At 42.2% G+C, this 15962-nt stretch overlaps 1 protein-coding gene across 1 annotated transcript in view; it reads left to right on the top strand.

The window, feature by feature from the left end:
* shank3a (SH3 and multiple ankyrin repeat domains 3a) overlaps positions 1 to 15962 on the top strand; it is a gene marked incomplete at both ends in the record, with an annotated part of 132065 nt that overhangs the window by 81112 nt on the left and 34991 nt on the right. Inside the window, one exon of the mRNA XM_079163546.1 lies at positions 11036 to 11149. Within this exon, the coding sequence (XP_079019672.1) occupies positions 11036 to 11149 (114 nt within the window). The remainder of the gene's footprint in view (positions 1 to 11035; positions 11150 to 15962) is intronic.

Raw genomic sequence — 15962 nt, 5'->3', positions numbered from 1 at the left:
TGTGAGATGATCCCTTCTGCACACTCCATTAACAGGTTGCCTGGCCCATGCCTCCACCCTCTTGCACCCCCCCCCCCCCCAACCCCCCCCCCCCCCCCCCCCCCTCTATACTCCTTCCCCTGCTCACCCCTGTGTTTGTTTCTACTCTTCCCCTTCATTGATGTAATCTGATCTCATCATGCGTTTGGACATCTCTTGAAAGGCCACTTACTATCCCCATGGTAACGAACAGGGACACATGCCACTGTTACCTGGTCAAGCTTTTTGCAAACTTGTGACCCCCATACACACCCACACTCGTGGCTACAAACACATTCGCACACACGTACACGCACACTTGCTCAAAGTCAACTCTAAATTGCAGGTGCAACGGTAACACACAGGAACACTAAGACGTATTCAAAGGAACAGATGTGTGTCTCAACATGCTGGTTCCCCCACCGGGAGCATTAACTGCACCTTCAGGACATTGTTCTCCTCAACCAGGGGACACATTTAAGAGCATGCTTTCGTAACAATGTATTACATCTCTCACACACAACCACACACACACACACACACACACACACGCCACATGCACCTTCTCCAAACGCCATTATAAATCTTGCAGACAGCCATGAAAATGAAACCAGCACAAGTAACGTTGAGATTAGACATTCACAAACATGATTAATGGGGTTTGGCTGTACCCAGTGTGTGCAGAATATTAACACCGCTATGGGCAGCAGAGGATATCTGGACCAGCTATACCACACAATCGTATACACATATACTGGGTTTTTCATGTATTGTTCCAGGTCTAGCTTCACACAGGCTCAGAAAGCAGCTGTTACTGCTGTTATGATCTCTGGGAACACACCCAGTATAGCTCAGCCATTCTCTAATGCTGGCACACTGATCACATGTCTTAGAACTGCAAAAAGCTTTCTGTTGAACTCATTGTCTGAAGATGTGCTTCTCTTCACGTGTACTTAATTGTCTCCAACAATAGCTACACATACTGTATATGTACGTTGTTGTGCATGTGTGTTTTGAGCTCGACCAAGAGCCAGTAGATTATACGAATGAAGCACTGCACATTATACATTTGACCACAAAGCTTGCTATTGTTAAGACAAAAATGCATATTCATCCATCCGTTACCAAGCAACAGGTGCTAAGTGCCTAATAGCTCTGACATGTAGTTTTTAGACGGAAATGAAAATGATGAAATTGTGTAAAAATAATTTGGTACTAAGAAACAATATTATTTTCGAAATATTCCTCCATTTTATCTTTTTATCGGCTGCTTGCAAATCAGGTTGGATAAGAGCCTGAGTGCCAAGTGTTGAATTTAGACTAAATATGTTTGCTTCCCACTGTGAGCCTGGGTTGAATTACCGGTAATTAGACTTCCTCTCTGTCTGGTAGTAGCGTGAAGTATACTGTGTGTGTGTGTGCGTATGTGTGGGTATTTCTGTGTATGTGCAAGTATGAGCATCTCTCTATTGTTATTTGCATCATAAAGTGTGTATGTGAGGCGTGCATGTGTGTACATGTATTAGTGTATGTCTGCCTGTGTGCTTGCCATTGTGTGTGTGTGTGTGTGTGTGTGTGTGTGTGTTTGTGCAGCACAGTGTAAGTAATTGCCTCCCACAAGTTAGATAAACAGCATCCTTCAAGTATTCAGCAGCCAGCTGTCCTATATCCGAGGCACATATTAGAGAAATGTCTCTGTCTTTCTCTGCCCATGTTCTGTCGGTCTCTTTTACTCTCTTTTAAACCTGTGAGCACATAAACAACAAAGAGGTTTGGTGTTTTTTGGATCATTTATTTTGGAGCAAAAATGTTGCTGTAGTTTCTGTTTGTCCCCCTCTCATTTACATGCACTTCATTAACACAATGTGAGACCTCACTTACATCAACTGTATAGCTTTTGTCAGTGTATTCAATGTATTTAAAGTAGCTGTACAGTTTGACAGAACTTAGAGATGTTTGTGGCGTTGTTGATGCATGTGTGTGTCTAAAGAAGCTCTACTGACCTGTCGTTGTTGCATGTAGACACCAGATTTACTCAGGGCAAGAGGCTGTAGCACATGTGGCTTTGGCTGTGGCTCTTTGATACGATTTTAATGATGGCAGTGTTAAGCCACTGAATTGTCGAGATGTTGACTCGTTAACTCGGCGGGATCTAATCTATATCAAATAAAGATGAACACAGTTTTTTGGGCCAAAGAACTGTTTAGATGTGATTTTGACAATGGTCACATCCTGTTTTTAAGAATCTCATTTTAGAAAGTAATTTTCTAATATATTGATTGCCAAACAATATTTGCTGTTTTCACTTGAGGTAATAAAAGTAGAAATGAAATTGACTCAAACCCCAGAAAGTGTCAATCAATTACTGTGATTACCAAGATATTCTGACTCAGATAGTAGACTTTAAGGTTCTCCATACGATATACAGAGCATTGACATAGCAGCAAACAACTATTTGTAATGTAAAGACATAGTGGAGCCTACCTGAGCAGAGAATGAAGTCACTCTTTCTGTGTGTCATATTTTGAGTTTCTTTGTGCTTTGTTTACATAGCTGGGCCGGCCATGCATTAGTTTTTAGTGCATGTTAGTGCATGTGAGCGCGCCCCACTGGTTAGCTCATGGCCGCCACTTTGCACTGCGCTTATATAGCGGTTTAAGCTGATAACGCCATCCTGAACGACGACGTTATCGCGGAAGAGTAGCAGACACCCTTCGGTTCCCCCTCAAGTAAACAGCACTGTTGCCATTGTTCACACTGTTAGCGCTGTTAGCATTTTTAGTTGCTTCCGCCAACTCAGCCGTCGACAGCCCTGTGGAGGGAGAAGATATGCTCTGAATATTGTATTGAGCACCTTTACATTATATATTCCTTTTCTTTCCTTCGGTTAAAAGTGTGTTCACTGTATTCCTAAGAGAACCTATAAACAATTATATAACAATGATAGCCTCCTTATTACGCATGTTCTTACATTTCTGAGCTGTTTCCCAAAAGCATCCTTACTTTATCACTGACACTTGTTAACTACCTGCTAGCTATTGTAGCTACAAGAGGGATGAATACAAATGTATCATGCTTAAAAAGAACATTTCAAACATATTGCTTTCTGTTTAGTATGTCCTCATACCTCTCAGCAATCCACACAAGGAAACCCTGAGAGGCCACAATAATGTTAGGAATGAGATTGTGTGTCCTATGTCCTATAAAATAAATTAGTATTATCACAGTATGGACCAGAGGCTAGTCAGTAACAGATTTCACTTGTTGGTCATTCATAACGACGTTCCAAGGTGTGTGTGTGTGTGTGTGTGTGTGTGTGTGTGTGTGTGTGTGTGTGTGTGTGTGTGTGTGTGTGTGTGTGTGTGTGTGTGTGTGTGTGTGTGTCTGTGGGTGGGGGGGTTGCTTGCGTGAATGCGTGTTATTGATACTGGACATGGTCACAAGCCCAAGGCAAGGACGTTGATGTCACAGCTACCCTTCTAGCTGTCCAATCAGAGTAGCAGTGGGGCGCAAAGTCCCGCCCACGCACCTACCTGCTCCCTGCTGAACACACCACCTGTTCTCCTATTACACTCTCATCCTCTTGGTTTTTTTTCTCATCTTTTTGTTTTACAAACATGCCTACACGGCGCATCGTAGCTCACAGGATCATCCCACACTTAACCCCTCATTGAAATTAAACCCCATGCCCGCCTAACATACATGACATCCCCTGAGATGTAACCTCTCACAAAATGGTAATTAGAAACACGAGTTGATCAGTATATGAATAAACATGAACAGGAAAACTGCTGCTTTAACAGGAGCCATTGACTGACGCAGATACATAATCAACAGAAACATTGATATACTTTTGATTTACAATCACTCTATCATGTACAATGTGACGCACACTGTTTGAGTTGGACACGATGAGGGCAGGGCTGAACCAACTGAGTGACTCCAGATGGTTGTTAACAACAGGCTTTTTCTGTCCTGCACAGTGACAACCCACTTTGCAGTCATGGGTGTGAAAATGTCCTTACCCAGTAATGTCAGGTAGAGTCGCGTTTTGTCCTGACCTCTTCTTGTTCAGCTCTCTCTCTCTCCAAACGCACACAGAATCTCCCTGAAATGTAAAAACAAATCAAACAAGAACAGACTCTTTCTCATTTATTAATGTCCTTGAATTTAACCCCATGACCGTTCGCTAACCCAGCTCTCCCATGCAGCCACATGGAATTTCAGTCAACAAGGCATTTTTATCATGTAACATAATATGTAGTGGAGGCTGGAGCATATGCGCTGGTCAGCTCATTACAGCATGTTCATTAATCACAGCGTAGACGCCATCATGTATGTGACGACCTGACTCGTCAAACGATTAGGTGTGTGATTAACAACTCAACGACAAACAATCTATCACTGATCTATTAACAATCAACAGACAATCAATGGTCGGTCTACAGCTAATCAATCACCGGCATACTTTGATGGAGAACTCAACTATTTTCTGTTCCTTGCTGGTCAGTGTACCGGGTGATGAGATCCGGATGTGATTTTGTCAAATCAGTTTGCGTCCATGTTTAATGTAGATTACATCTTGCGTGTGCCGATGCATAATATACTAATGATAACTCGCTGTTGTATTTAACATAGTTTGTTTCTATTTCCGTGCCATCAGAGCCAGGGTTAGATGTGATATTATCCTGGACTAAGAAAAAGAAGAAGTTAAGACATAAGATGACCATAAGCTGGTCAGTTCTATTTTTGTCGCCACCTGAGGGTTGACACAGTAGGAGAGAAAGAATGAAACGTGGAATAAAAAGTGAGTGAGAATGAAAGAGGAGGAGTGTCATGTAGCCCTCAAGCCTAGGAGGGAGGGAGGGGAAGAGATGAGAAGAGAAGAGGGATCCCTCTGAGTCAGCCTTGGAGTTTTCCTCCCTCCTCTCTTCCTCCGCCCCCTCCCACTATAATTTACAACACTCCCGCCTCCTCGTCTTTCCTTTTTGTCTGTAGCCTTCTTCCTTTGACTTTGCTGTCATTCACAAAAAAGCCATTTCTCATTTCTCTCTCTCTCTCTCTCTCTCTCTCTCTCTCTCTCTCTCCCTCTCTTTCTCTCTATCACCCTCTCTCTCTTGCTCTCTTTCTCTCTCTCTCTTTCTCTCTCTCTCTCTCTCTCTCTCTCCCCCCCCTCCGACTCCCTCCCTCAGTTGAATACTGATGAGCCAGAGACTGCACCACTCCCTCGCCCTCTTCTAAGTAAAAGAAGTCCAATGAGGACGAACATGCAGCAAACCACAGCTCACGTTTGACTCAGAGCAGTGTGACTCTCCCTCTTGCTTCTTATTTATTGGCTCTCTACTTCATTCAGTCTTGTATCTACTCTGGGGTCCACTCGCACCCTTCTTAATTGCCAGCCACCTCTTCTTCTCCTATTTCATGTCCACCTCCATCCTTGTCATTAAATCTCATTTCCTTACCTCTTCATCTAATCTATTCTTGTATAACCCGATGACTATATAATATCCAATCTATATGATTCCATATGTTATCTGTTCTCCCCCCAGAGCATTAGCATGTATTCTCCTACTCATATATTACAGCTAATAATGACCGTCCCTGTTGCACTACTTTACATAGTCATCCCCCTTTCTCTTCCTCATAGAGTGCGTGTGTAGGCAAGATGGAACTCTGCTCTCTCTCTATTACACTGAATTGAACTGAGGTTTAATAAAGAGTGGAGGGATCCAAATCTAATAACAGCTCCACTCAGGTTATTGGAATGCTTTCCACTCTCACCTTCACACACTTAATGTGAAGCACACACACACACACACACACCCACACACACACCCACACACACACACACACACACACACACACACACACACACACACACACACACACACACACACACAGCGATGTAGGCTGAGATATATACTTGCTCTTTATTCAGAAAAGCCTTACTCAGCAAGTACCTATAATACCTAACATTACATTACACGTACTGTACATCACATGCAAACACACAATAGTGCTGTAAATTCATAGAGAACAATGGGACATGGGGTTCTGGGAGCAAACCCAGAGGTCAGGGCCCTAGGTGTGTTCATTTTTGTAGATATAAATATTTATCATTGAAAATGATCTAAATACTCTTAATTAAGACTTACTGGAAACTGTTGGTTAACTTCACTTGAGGCTGAGTTTGTTCCCTGTTTCCCTATACTATCATGTTTACACTATGCAAATGTGGATTATGGCTGCAGAAAATTATCAGCCCAATATCTTATTTTCCACCTTTTAATATTGCTATGTCCCAATATTTCCATTTGGTATGTGAATTATGACATCAAAGATGCACAGTTTCCCCGTGTTTCATACAGCAAATCCAACGTGTAAAGAGCCTATCAGAGCACTTTATGGAAATCAAGCTGTATTTTGGCTTTGGCAAGTCTTCCATGGCATCCCTGTCTGAATCAGTTTGAGTGCATCAGTGGCAGAAAGCCATCAGCCTCTCTAAGCATAGCTGCATCCTTTCTTGTCTGTTTCAGGAGTTTGACGCATCCACTATTACCTGTGAAAAATAGGTTTGTTTATGTGTTTTGAAAAGACTGCTCTTTTCCTCACCAGCTGTCAATTGTGCATTTATTCATGGCAGTTGCCTTCACTCTGTATGAGTACATGTGTGTGTCTGTGTGTCCGTTGCTTTGAATAAAAAGAAACAAAGAAGTAAGAAGGAGAAAGAAAATGAATGACTCAGCTCAAAGCAATAGAGCGTAGCAAAGCAAGAATTAAAATGAGCTCAATTCGTCATCGCGCACACACACACACACACACACACTCGAGCAAGGGTGCATTGAGGCTTGCAGGCAGGGTGTGTGAGGAGTATAAATAGCTCTGCATCCTCACTGAAGCTATTTTTAAACCAGGAGCCTTGACTGACTTAACCAAGGGCAAAACTCAAAAGTTACATGAACACACACACACACACACACACACACACATAGAGAAAAATACTGTACCAGACTTTTCCCAGACTTCTTGGACACTCATGAATAACTGGGCGCCTGTTGAAACATAGCTCTCTCCCTTTGTCAGCTGTGTCTGTCTTTAGCTAGCTCTCATCTCTCTTTGTCGTTGCTGAATGTAAAGCCTCTTTCTGTCACATTCTTTCCCTTTGTTTCATTCGCTACAGTACTCTCCTTTCTGGTCACATTTCATGCTTCGTTTGTATTTTATTTCTATATAAACTCACAACTTTCCATTAATGGCCCAGTGTGGCCGTTCAAAACAGCATGTTGGGCAGTGTTGCAGAAGATACAAAGTTTATTTGTCATATTGTGTGTTCATGTGTGACCGTGTGTATGAATGCATGTCACCATATGCTGTGTGTTTGCACCCACTAGTTTACCTGTGGAGGTGATTATGAATCAGTGTGGCAGGCCACCGCTTCAAGTGATACAGTCGAGATAGGCCCGACCTCTGATTGTCTAATGTCCAGCTGAGGTGTTGATTGCCCTATGTACTGAGCTGTTGTTTAGTTAAGCCCCAATAGACCTCCATATTCAATGGAACAAACGGCATTTATTGTTTCTCTCTTGTTAAAGACAGTCTCCAGTCTTTGCATGAAGCTGAGTCCAGCCCACTGTATTAAAGTGCTTGAGGTCAGCTGTCCCTCATACTTTTGTTAATTATTAGTACAGAAGACTTCCATGAGATAAATAATTGCATTCCTACTTTTGACCCAGGGATGCAGTTGTTGAGCTGTTGTCCTATTTCCCAAAACTCTAAAATTAAGTCAAAAAGGAAAATGACCATTCAGAATGAGTATCGGGTACTTACAAACACAATTTGATCTGCCCTTGCCTGCCCTTTGCATCACATTTCTAAAGCATGGTTATTTCTTTGGTTATAATAAGCACACATCAAAATCTCATTTGGCCATGAAATACCTTCCATCGTCCACCACGAAGTCTTTTGTGTCAACCTGCCCTGTCAGACTGCTACCCTAATCATAGTTTTGAACCACAGAAAACTATACTGACAGTGTTTGAATGGGGACTTTATCACACGGCAAATGATAAAATGATAAATATCACTATCAGCAAAAGTTTGTCACGCCCATCCAATTTGTAAAAGCATATGAAGAGCCAATAGTCAAATGTCTCTTTTGTTTATTGGCCCTTTTTCACGCAAAGTCTTTCCACCACTCTGCTAGAAATACTTTATCACAAAGTGTGACTTAACATTCCTGAATGAGCAAATGTAGACTGCTGCCAATTAGAAACCACAGCCTGTGCTTTTTCAAATGCAGTTGCATCTACAAAGCTCAGGAGTGACTGCTTTGTAATGTTCCTGCAAACCTGCTCAGTTGGTAGTTGGATGTGATTCTACTGACGGCAGGCATTTTCCCGCTACTATCTACAACTGTAGCTCGCCACATGGCAGTGGTCCCAAAGCGGTCTGGTTGGACCAAAACATCAACACGGGACACATATTGTAAATCCTTCTGCACAGACATGCACTGTTTGAGTTCCTTCCTGCCACTTGGCTTCTATGAGCCCACATCTGATTCACAGGGACAGTTTTCATGCCAACACGTTGTTGGCAAGCACCGAAACTGAGAGGTAGGAAGTTAGAGGCTACTGACGCAGCAGGGAACTCTCTAAGTACATCTGAGGGCGTATCCATACTATACATGTATGCCTGTCAGCTACTCGGACATATACATACATGCATGTAGTTGTTGTGTCTGTTTGGGCTATATATGAATATATATTTACTTTAAATTCAAAGTGTCTCTTAGACTTGCAACACTTTAATTTAACCAAAATAATAATACATTTGGTTTACAGTGTTTACTTATTGGCTCGTGTGTGTGCATGTTTCGCTGACCTTTTCTTGACTTCACTAACAATCGATGAATTAGCTTGATTTCTGCATTTATAGTGTCCGTTGTGTTTAAAGTTGATTAAGGAGTTGTTTACATATATATAATATGTATGTGTGCCTACGGTTTTGAAGGTGTACACAGACTTTTGCTTGCAATCTTAGATACTCAGTGGTTGATTCTGTCCGTATTGTGAGGTGTCGGTGTCAGTGTCAGGGACCAGAAATGGATTAGTACTGGCGCTATAAGGGACTGAGGGAAGTGAGCGAAGACAGCCAAGAAGATCAATCAGAGGTCTCACCTTTTCTTTCATTTCTGTCAATGGAGAACAGAGAGTACAGCCGGCACCTGTCTACTGCAGGGACACCATTACAGTATAGACAGACACCCTGACAGAGACAAAGAGAGGGATGGAGACGATGACTAAGAAATCACTCAGAAACACAGTGAAGGGGACTGGGAGAGAAAGTAGAGTAGACTAGACACAGGCAGAGAGAGAGAGAGAATAAAGGGTTTGAACATGGAAATAAAGACACGGAGGGAGTCCGTTCCCGGGAGACAGTCAGGGTAAAGTTGTGTTAAGCTGTGATCAGAGAGGGGGATCAGTCCACGTATCCTCTGTGTGCTGAGTGTCATGTTTTTGCAGCGGGAAGTCGATAAACAGCCTTTCTCCTCTCGTACGCCACTTCTCTCTTAGCAAATGTCTGTTTAGGCTGGCAGAGGCGAGCTATGGGGGGGGGGGGGGTTAACTTTGTGTGTTTCTCCAGTCCATAAGTGCATTACAAGATACAAAATGAAATATCAATGAGCATGTACATACAGTAGGCTAACTTGTATTTTCAGCAATGATAGGAAATTGTTCTTCTTTCAGCAGCAGTGTTGGATTGTGACTTGTAGGAAAGCGTATGTACTTGGGATAGTCACTGCAAGATTTTTTTACAATTCAATATATCATGGAAACAACTAAATCTTCTGTTAGGCCCAACGTTTAGGCATTGATTATATAATAGGCCAGGGGAGGAGACGGTAGTCAGCTTTACGAAAATCTGAAGAAATCATGCATTGACATTAATAGTGTAAAATACACTCTCCTGCTCCAGCCTGTTTCTACATGTGTGTCTTTCAACAGGATGTGGATGGACTTGAATTTTAAGGGAAGCAAGATGTGGGCAGTGCAGCTGTAAGTCCTCGAGAACATGATGCGTTTGTTAGAAGATACAGCGGGGAATCTTGCGAATGACTGATATTTGAACTTTTACTATCACGCCACTGAAGATGAAGTCCAATTGGCTGCTTCTCATAGTGCCCCAGGTGACATCACCGTGACATGTCCCCATGCCAGAGTAGAATACAGTTTGGAGGAAGTAGACTACATCATTTAGCAGGCTGTCTGCTGGCTGCAACATCATACTGCCGTAACCTAGCAACCAGTTTGGAAGAAGGGCTCGCTCAGGCAAAGCTTCAGTTCCAGCTGGTGATCTCTGAGGAGTATATGTGTGAGTGTGTGTGTGTGTGTGTGTGTGTGTGTGTGTGTGTGTCGGTCAGCTTCCTGGGATAATGGATGAGTGTTGTAGAAATGAGCGTGCTGGCTCAGTCCTGCAGGGAAGATCAATATCGACTATATATTCATCTCTAATTACCACAGCGGAACTTAGAAGGAATCTCTTTCTTTCTCCTCCCCGCCCTCTTGCTCTCCTTCAACATCTCTCCTTCTTTCTTTCTTTCTTTATCTCCCTTGTGTTGTTCCTCTCCACTACTTCATTTACTCAGTCTGTCTTTCTCTGTATTTTTTCAAATTAAAAAATCGTTTATCGGCATGAAAGAGAAAAAAAGCCTGTGTTGCCCAAGCACCTTAGTACGGTACATTAGTTGCAGACCAATATTTTCACATTACAGTTTCTCCTGTCTTACATCGGCTTTATGTGTATTTGTAAAACAAAAATATTTCTCTTTTCCTCTCACTTGCACCTCCTTCCCTCTCACTCATTCCATCATGACATGGACATCTAAATACCCCTCTGCTATATTGCCCTTTGTCCTTTTTTCTCTCTTTTCTCAGGCTCTACAGGCTCCACAACCTGCCAATGATGACATGTTTTATGACATTATTTGACAGACTCTCTTGATATTTTCTCTTTTCAGTTCTGAGCATAGGTGAAGGAGGTTTCTGGGAAGGCACGGTCAAAGGGAGGACAGGCTGGTTCCCAGCAGACTATGTGGAAGAAGTTCAGATGAGGCAGTATGACCCACGGCTAGGTAAGATGTCTACATGCACACGGACACACACATTCACACACACACACTGTCACACTGCAATATGTTTTTATCTTGCTGTAGCGTGTTGCTCTGGTGTTTGCCCATAGCTCTGTCCGTGGTGCTGAAAAGCAAAGTAAGTCCTATAGCCCTTGCTAAGGTTTCGGAACATCTGCTAATTTATTTGTGATCAATTAAACAAAAAATCTGTCAGTCAAAATATTTAAAACGAATGTTTATGTCTTAATTTATGTAATTGTTTATTACTTGTACCAAAAACTAGAAAATTGAAAAAATGAATTAATTGAGAATTATCTCAACCGAAAACCGCCCCAGTGACAATAGTGATGACTGATCTCAGAGCTCCAGAGTTCAGAAGTCTTATGGCTTGGTTGTGTCTTCAGCAAACTTGATGATGGTGTGTCTGTAGCCACACAGTTGTGCATGAGGTGGGAGTACAAGAGGGGTCTGAGCAAGCAGCCCTGAGAGGCTCCATTGCTGAGAATCAAGGTGGAGGATGTGGTGGTCACTATCCACACGGGGTCTGCACAACAGGAAGCTTTGGATTCACTCACAGAGAGCTGTGTTAAGCCACAGATCTCTGAGCTTGATAACAAGCTTGGAGGGCACATTGGGTTGAATGCTGCACTCTAGTGTATGAACAACATTATGTGTTCCTCTGGTCCAAGGAATAGGGTGATGGCCGTTGATCTATTTGGCCTGTATGCAAATTGCATTGGGTCCAGTGAGCCGGGGGCGGAGGAAGCGAAGGTTTTGACTAAACCCTTAAAGCACTTAGTGATGGTGTAACTGAGTGGTAGTTGTTCAGACAGAGGGGACAGTGGTGGTCTTCTTCAAACATTTGGGACTACAGACTGGAGAAGTGACATGTTGAAAATATCTGTGAAGACATCTGCCAGTTGAGTCACACTCACACCTTGAGGCCAGGGATGCCAGGTGCCTCGTGCGGGTAAATCCTTTTTGAAAGATTTTCACACATCTGCCCTGAATAGTGCTTGTGGGCAGGTGTCCTGGGCCTTTTGTGCTTTCTCATCCAGGGAGATGGTCTCAAAGTGTGCATAGACATTGTTCACTTAATTTAGGAGAGATGCAGACATTATCTCAGCACTGCTGGTGTCCCTCTCGTGGTCTGTCATGGTTTTTAGTGCAGACCGCATGTTTTTGGTGTTGGAGTTTGTAGTAGTACGACTCAACTTTGTCCCAGTATTTGTTGTTGAACTCATCCAAATCACCAATCAAGTTGTAAACGTGCTTTAAGTTTGGCACAGACCCAGTTAACCCAGGGCTTCTTGTTGTGGAATGTCCGTACAGTCATCCCTGGTTCGACGTCATCATTGCATTTTCCAATGGAGCCAATGGTTCATGTATAGTTCATGTATGTGCCTATGTTGTTGTCCTGAAACCCAAACCCTCGAGATCAATGGCCAAGTCTGTCATTGAGGCGTTGAGCTAAGTCTCTACTGAGTTCATCCAGCTTATTAGACAGTGATTGGACATTTGCTGAAAGAATACTTGGCAGAGGAGGCCGGTTTTCAAGCTTCCTGAACATGAAGACCAACGTTCGTGACCTTCATTTGCTTTGTCTCTTCTATTCAAACATGACTCAACAAATGGTTGAGTCATGTTTGTCTCCTCTATTCAACAATGACTCAACAAATGGTCAGAAGACCTAGATCCCTGCCTTTACCTGCTGCAAGGCTGACAAATGCACCTGAAAACATTGCCACTTCATGTAGCGAAGGCCCGGTCCAAGGCCTGGCCATCAGATGCTCGCCGACAAGCTCAGTGTCCTGGGTGAGGTGCTGTAGCTCCTTCCTGGCCGGTTCTTGTGGAATCTGTGAATAGCACTTGGTCTGGCACCTCCTCTAGGACCAGTTTGCCTAGGGAGACCCAACCAGGACCCATTGCCCCCGACAACACAACTGCCAGGGTCACAGCGATGCGCAAACTCCATCAGGATAAAGTGTCGCTTCTCGAAGGGGTTTGAGATATTTGACTTTTTATTTCATTGTAAACTTTTGTCATCACTTTCTTGATTTCCTAATTCATTTCAATTTAAATTGTTCTTTCATTAACTACCGACATCATATGCAGAACATTTCTCAATAAAATATATCGCCTGTAACCACCCCTCACTGCCTACAAAATTAAATATTGATTCTATTTGGGGATTTTAATGATCGGGAAATGATTGAACCATAATGCACAAAGTGGCAAGGACTTTAAATGGGTTTCCCTAGGACATGCAATAGTATGCAAATGTTGTCAACAGAAGCAAGAATGTTCTTACAACTCATCTGTTACCATGTTAAATAGACGCCAGTATGAGATTGCGTGAAACATTATTTCTTACTTGATACAGAGACTGTTAGACTACAACCATTTTGTAGATACAAGAGTGACTTTAGGCATGGTATAACTGCCCTGCATTTTATTCTCATCTAATATACAGAATGTCCTCCAGCAAAACTTGTAAATTGGCCAAATGTTATGGTTAATCCCTTAAACTTACAGTTGTTAAAAAGACAGTTTGAACAGTTAAACATTTAAAAACATTTCCACAGCCAATTGCAAGATTAAGGCACGTTGTTCAGGAAATGCAACAGCAAACTACCAATAAAGTGTCATGCCATGTCAACCATTTATATATTACTGACTGCTCTGTTAGTGAATTACAGTGTTTTTAAGTTTCCTATTAGTGTTTTTAGCAACAAAAAATGTAAAATTTAGTGATTCAAAACATGTGGCATAATAAGAATCAGGTGTGGAAAGCACTCTCTCTCTCTCACACACACACACACACACACACACACACACACACACACACACACAATTGCAAGGGACAAGCTCAATTCAGTAAATTGCACAGCAAAAGAATATTCTATGTTTACCTTTTTAAACTGATTAATCTATGGTTTGAAACAAAACAGCATCCTTCAATCCACCCACAGTATTAATCCTGGTATCATTACTCCATGATTACTTGTTGGTGTAGCCCCTTTCATCAGAACCCTCCTCATCAACTTCAACAACACTTTGTTATTTCCCACAACCGTCTTATCAACAGTCAACTGAGAATGTGCCTGAACTTGAGTTTCTGATGTTTCATAATTAAAGAAAGTGATCATGCTTGAGATTACAAACCACCTACATTTGGCATTAACCTGTGATGTTTTAGAAAGCTGATAATTAGTCTGCCAGTGAAGCCGACTCTATGAAATGACAACGTTATATCATCTGTCCTTTGGGCAGCCAAAAAAATACAACACCGAACATCAAAACAGCTCATGAAAGAGCATCAACACTGTGAATCTGATCAAAGGTCGGCACTTTTTACACAACTATTTGGTGTGGATTATATTATCACACACTGTAAATATATGCTGACCATGATGAATCTGTCATCCATCCTACTGTGACAGATTTGAATGGAACCCTTTGTAAACAACTGCAAGTACATCAGATTAATGTGACCACATCCCGTTTAGTCATTTAATTAGCAGATGGCACATTTCGATGGCTGTCGTCTCAGGGGCAGCAACATGTGCAGCATCATGACAAGCATCTGGTCACTGTTTGAAAAAGTTTAGCGAAATGCTGCAGCAAGTACAAATATTGGAAATGAGCCAAGGACACGTTTAAGCATAAATATCTCCCTATATCTTCTGTGTTTATTATGCATCGACTGGGGACCTACTTCTGGAGCAGTTGGGGCATTTTCCCTTTTTCAAAGGGTTGTTGAGGGATTGGGGTTACCTCAGAGTATGTGTGAAGAGATGAGAAAGGCCGGAATCTCTAAATACCCCATTTAAATGCATTGTGAGAAAAAGATAGGGGAAGGTGGGAAAGAAAGGGCCAGATAGTGAGTGAGACGGATGGTGGAGCATACTCTAAAAGACAGCAAAGTGGAGATGGCAGAGCGTGTCTTTCAGAGAGAAAAAGAACGAGGGGAGGGAGGGAGGGAGATGGGCCTGATATTGAGCTCCACTCACTCATAAATCCTGAAAAACTCAGAACCCGTGGATACCTATTTTTCAGGGATTAAAATTGTCTTCTGCCGTCCCTGTCCTCCCTAGCTGACTCTGTGTATTGTTTTCTTTTTGATATTAAACAGGGAAGCTTGGTTTTAATCATCAGCATACATTTATTCTTACTGTAAATTAAAAAGGCAGATGCTTCGCCATCACAAACACTACGCACATTTACACAGTGGGTCCCTGTGTTAATTGTTGTGTTATCTCTTGTTATTTGCCAAATATAAGTAAAAAAATCTCTTTATTCTCTTCTCTGAAAACTTAATAGTTTTGATGATCTTGTACTCAGGGTTTATATACAGATGGATGGAAAACTCCATCATATACTTTATAAAACCACACTTAGCCATTAGCTTTGGGTTTGTAGTCGCTTGCAGAAAGATATCATCAGAGGAGGTGTATGTGTGTGTGCATGTGTGTGTCTGTCTGAGTTTGGATTACATTTCCAAAGAATGTGGTTGAGGTCGGATTTATTTATTTCTCAACGCAGTTGAGGGAGGTGTGGGCCAACTGTCCCGTACAGCCCTGTATCTCTTAACAGCTTTGTATCGCTCTGTTTTTGCTAAACCACACCCATTTTAAACAATAAAATGTTTAATTCAAACCCCTTTTATCACTAAACTCCATCCACATATGCTGTTTCTCATGGAAATATGACACATTACGTAAAGATAAAGACGACTAACTTCTTTCACTGACACTTTAAACCAAGCCCCCAGGAACATTGCTGGGCTTTGAAAATATTTGGTATTGTGGCCACA

Source organism: Pholis gunnellus (genome assembly GCF_910591455.1).
Source record: "Pholis gunnellus genome assembly, chromosome: 7".
NCBI classification, from domain to species: Eukaryota; Metazoa; Chordata; class Actinopteri; order Perciformes; family Pholidae; genus Pholis; species Pholis gunnellus.
This window is presented reverse-complemented; position numbering and strand designations above follow the sequence as displayed.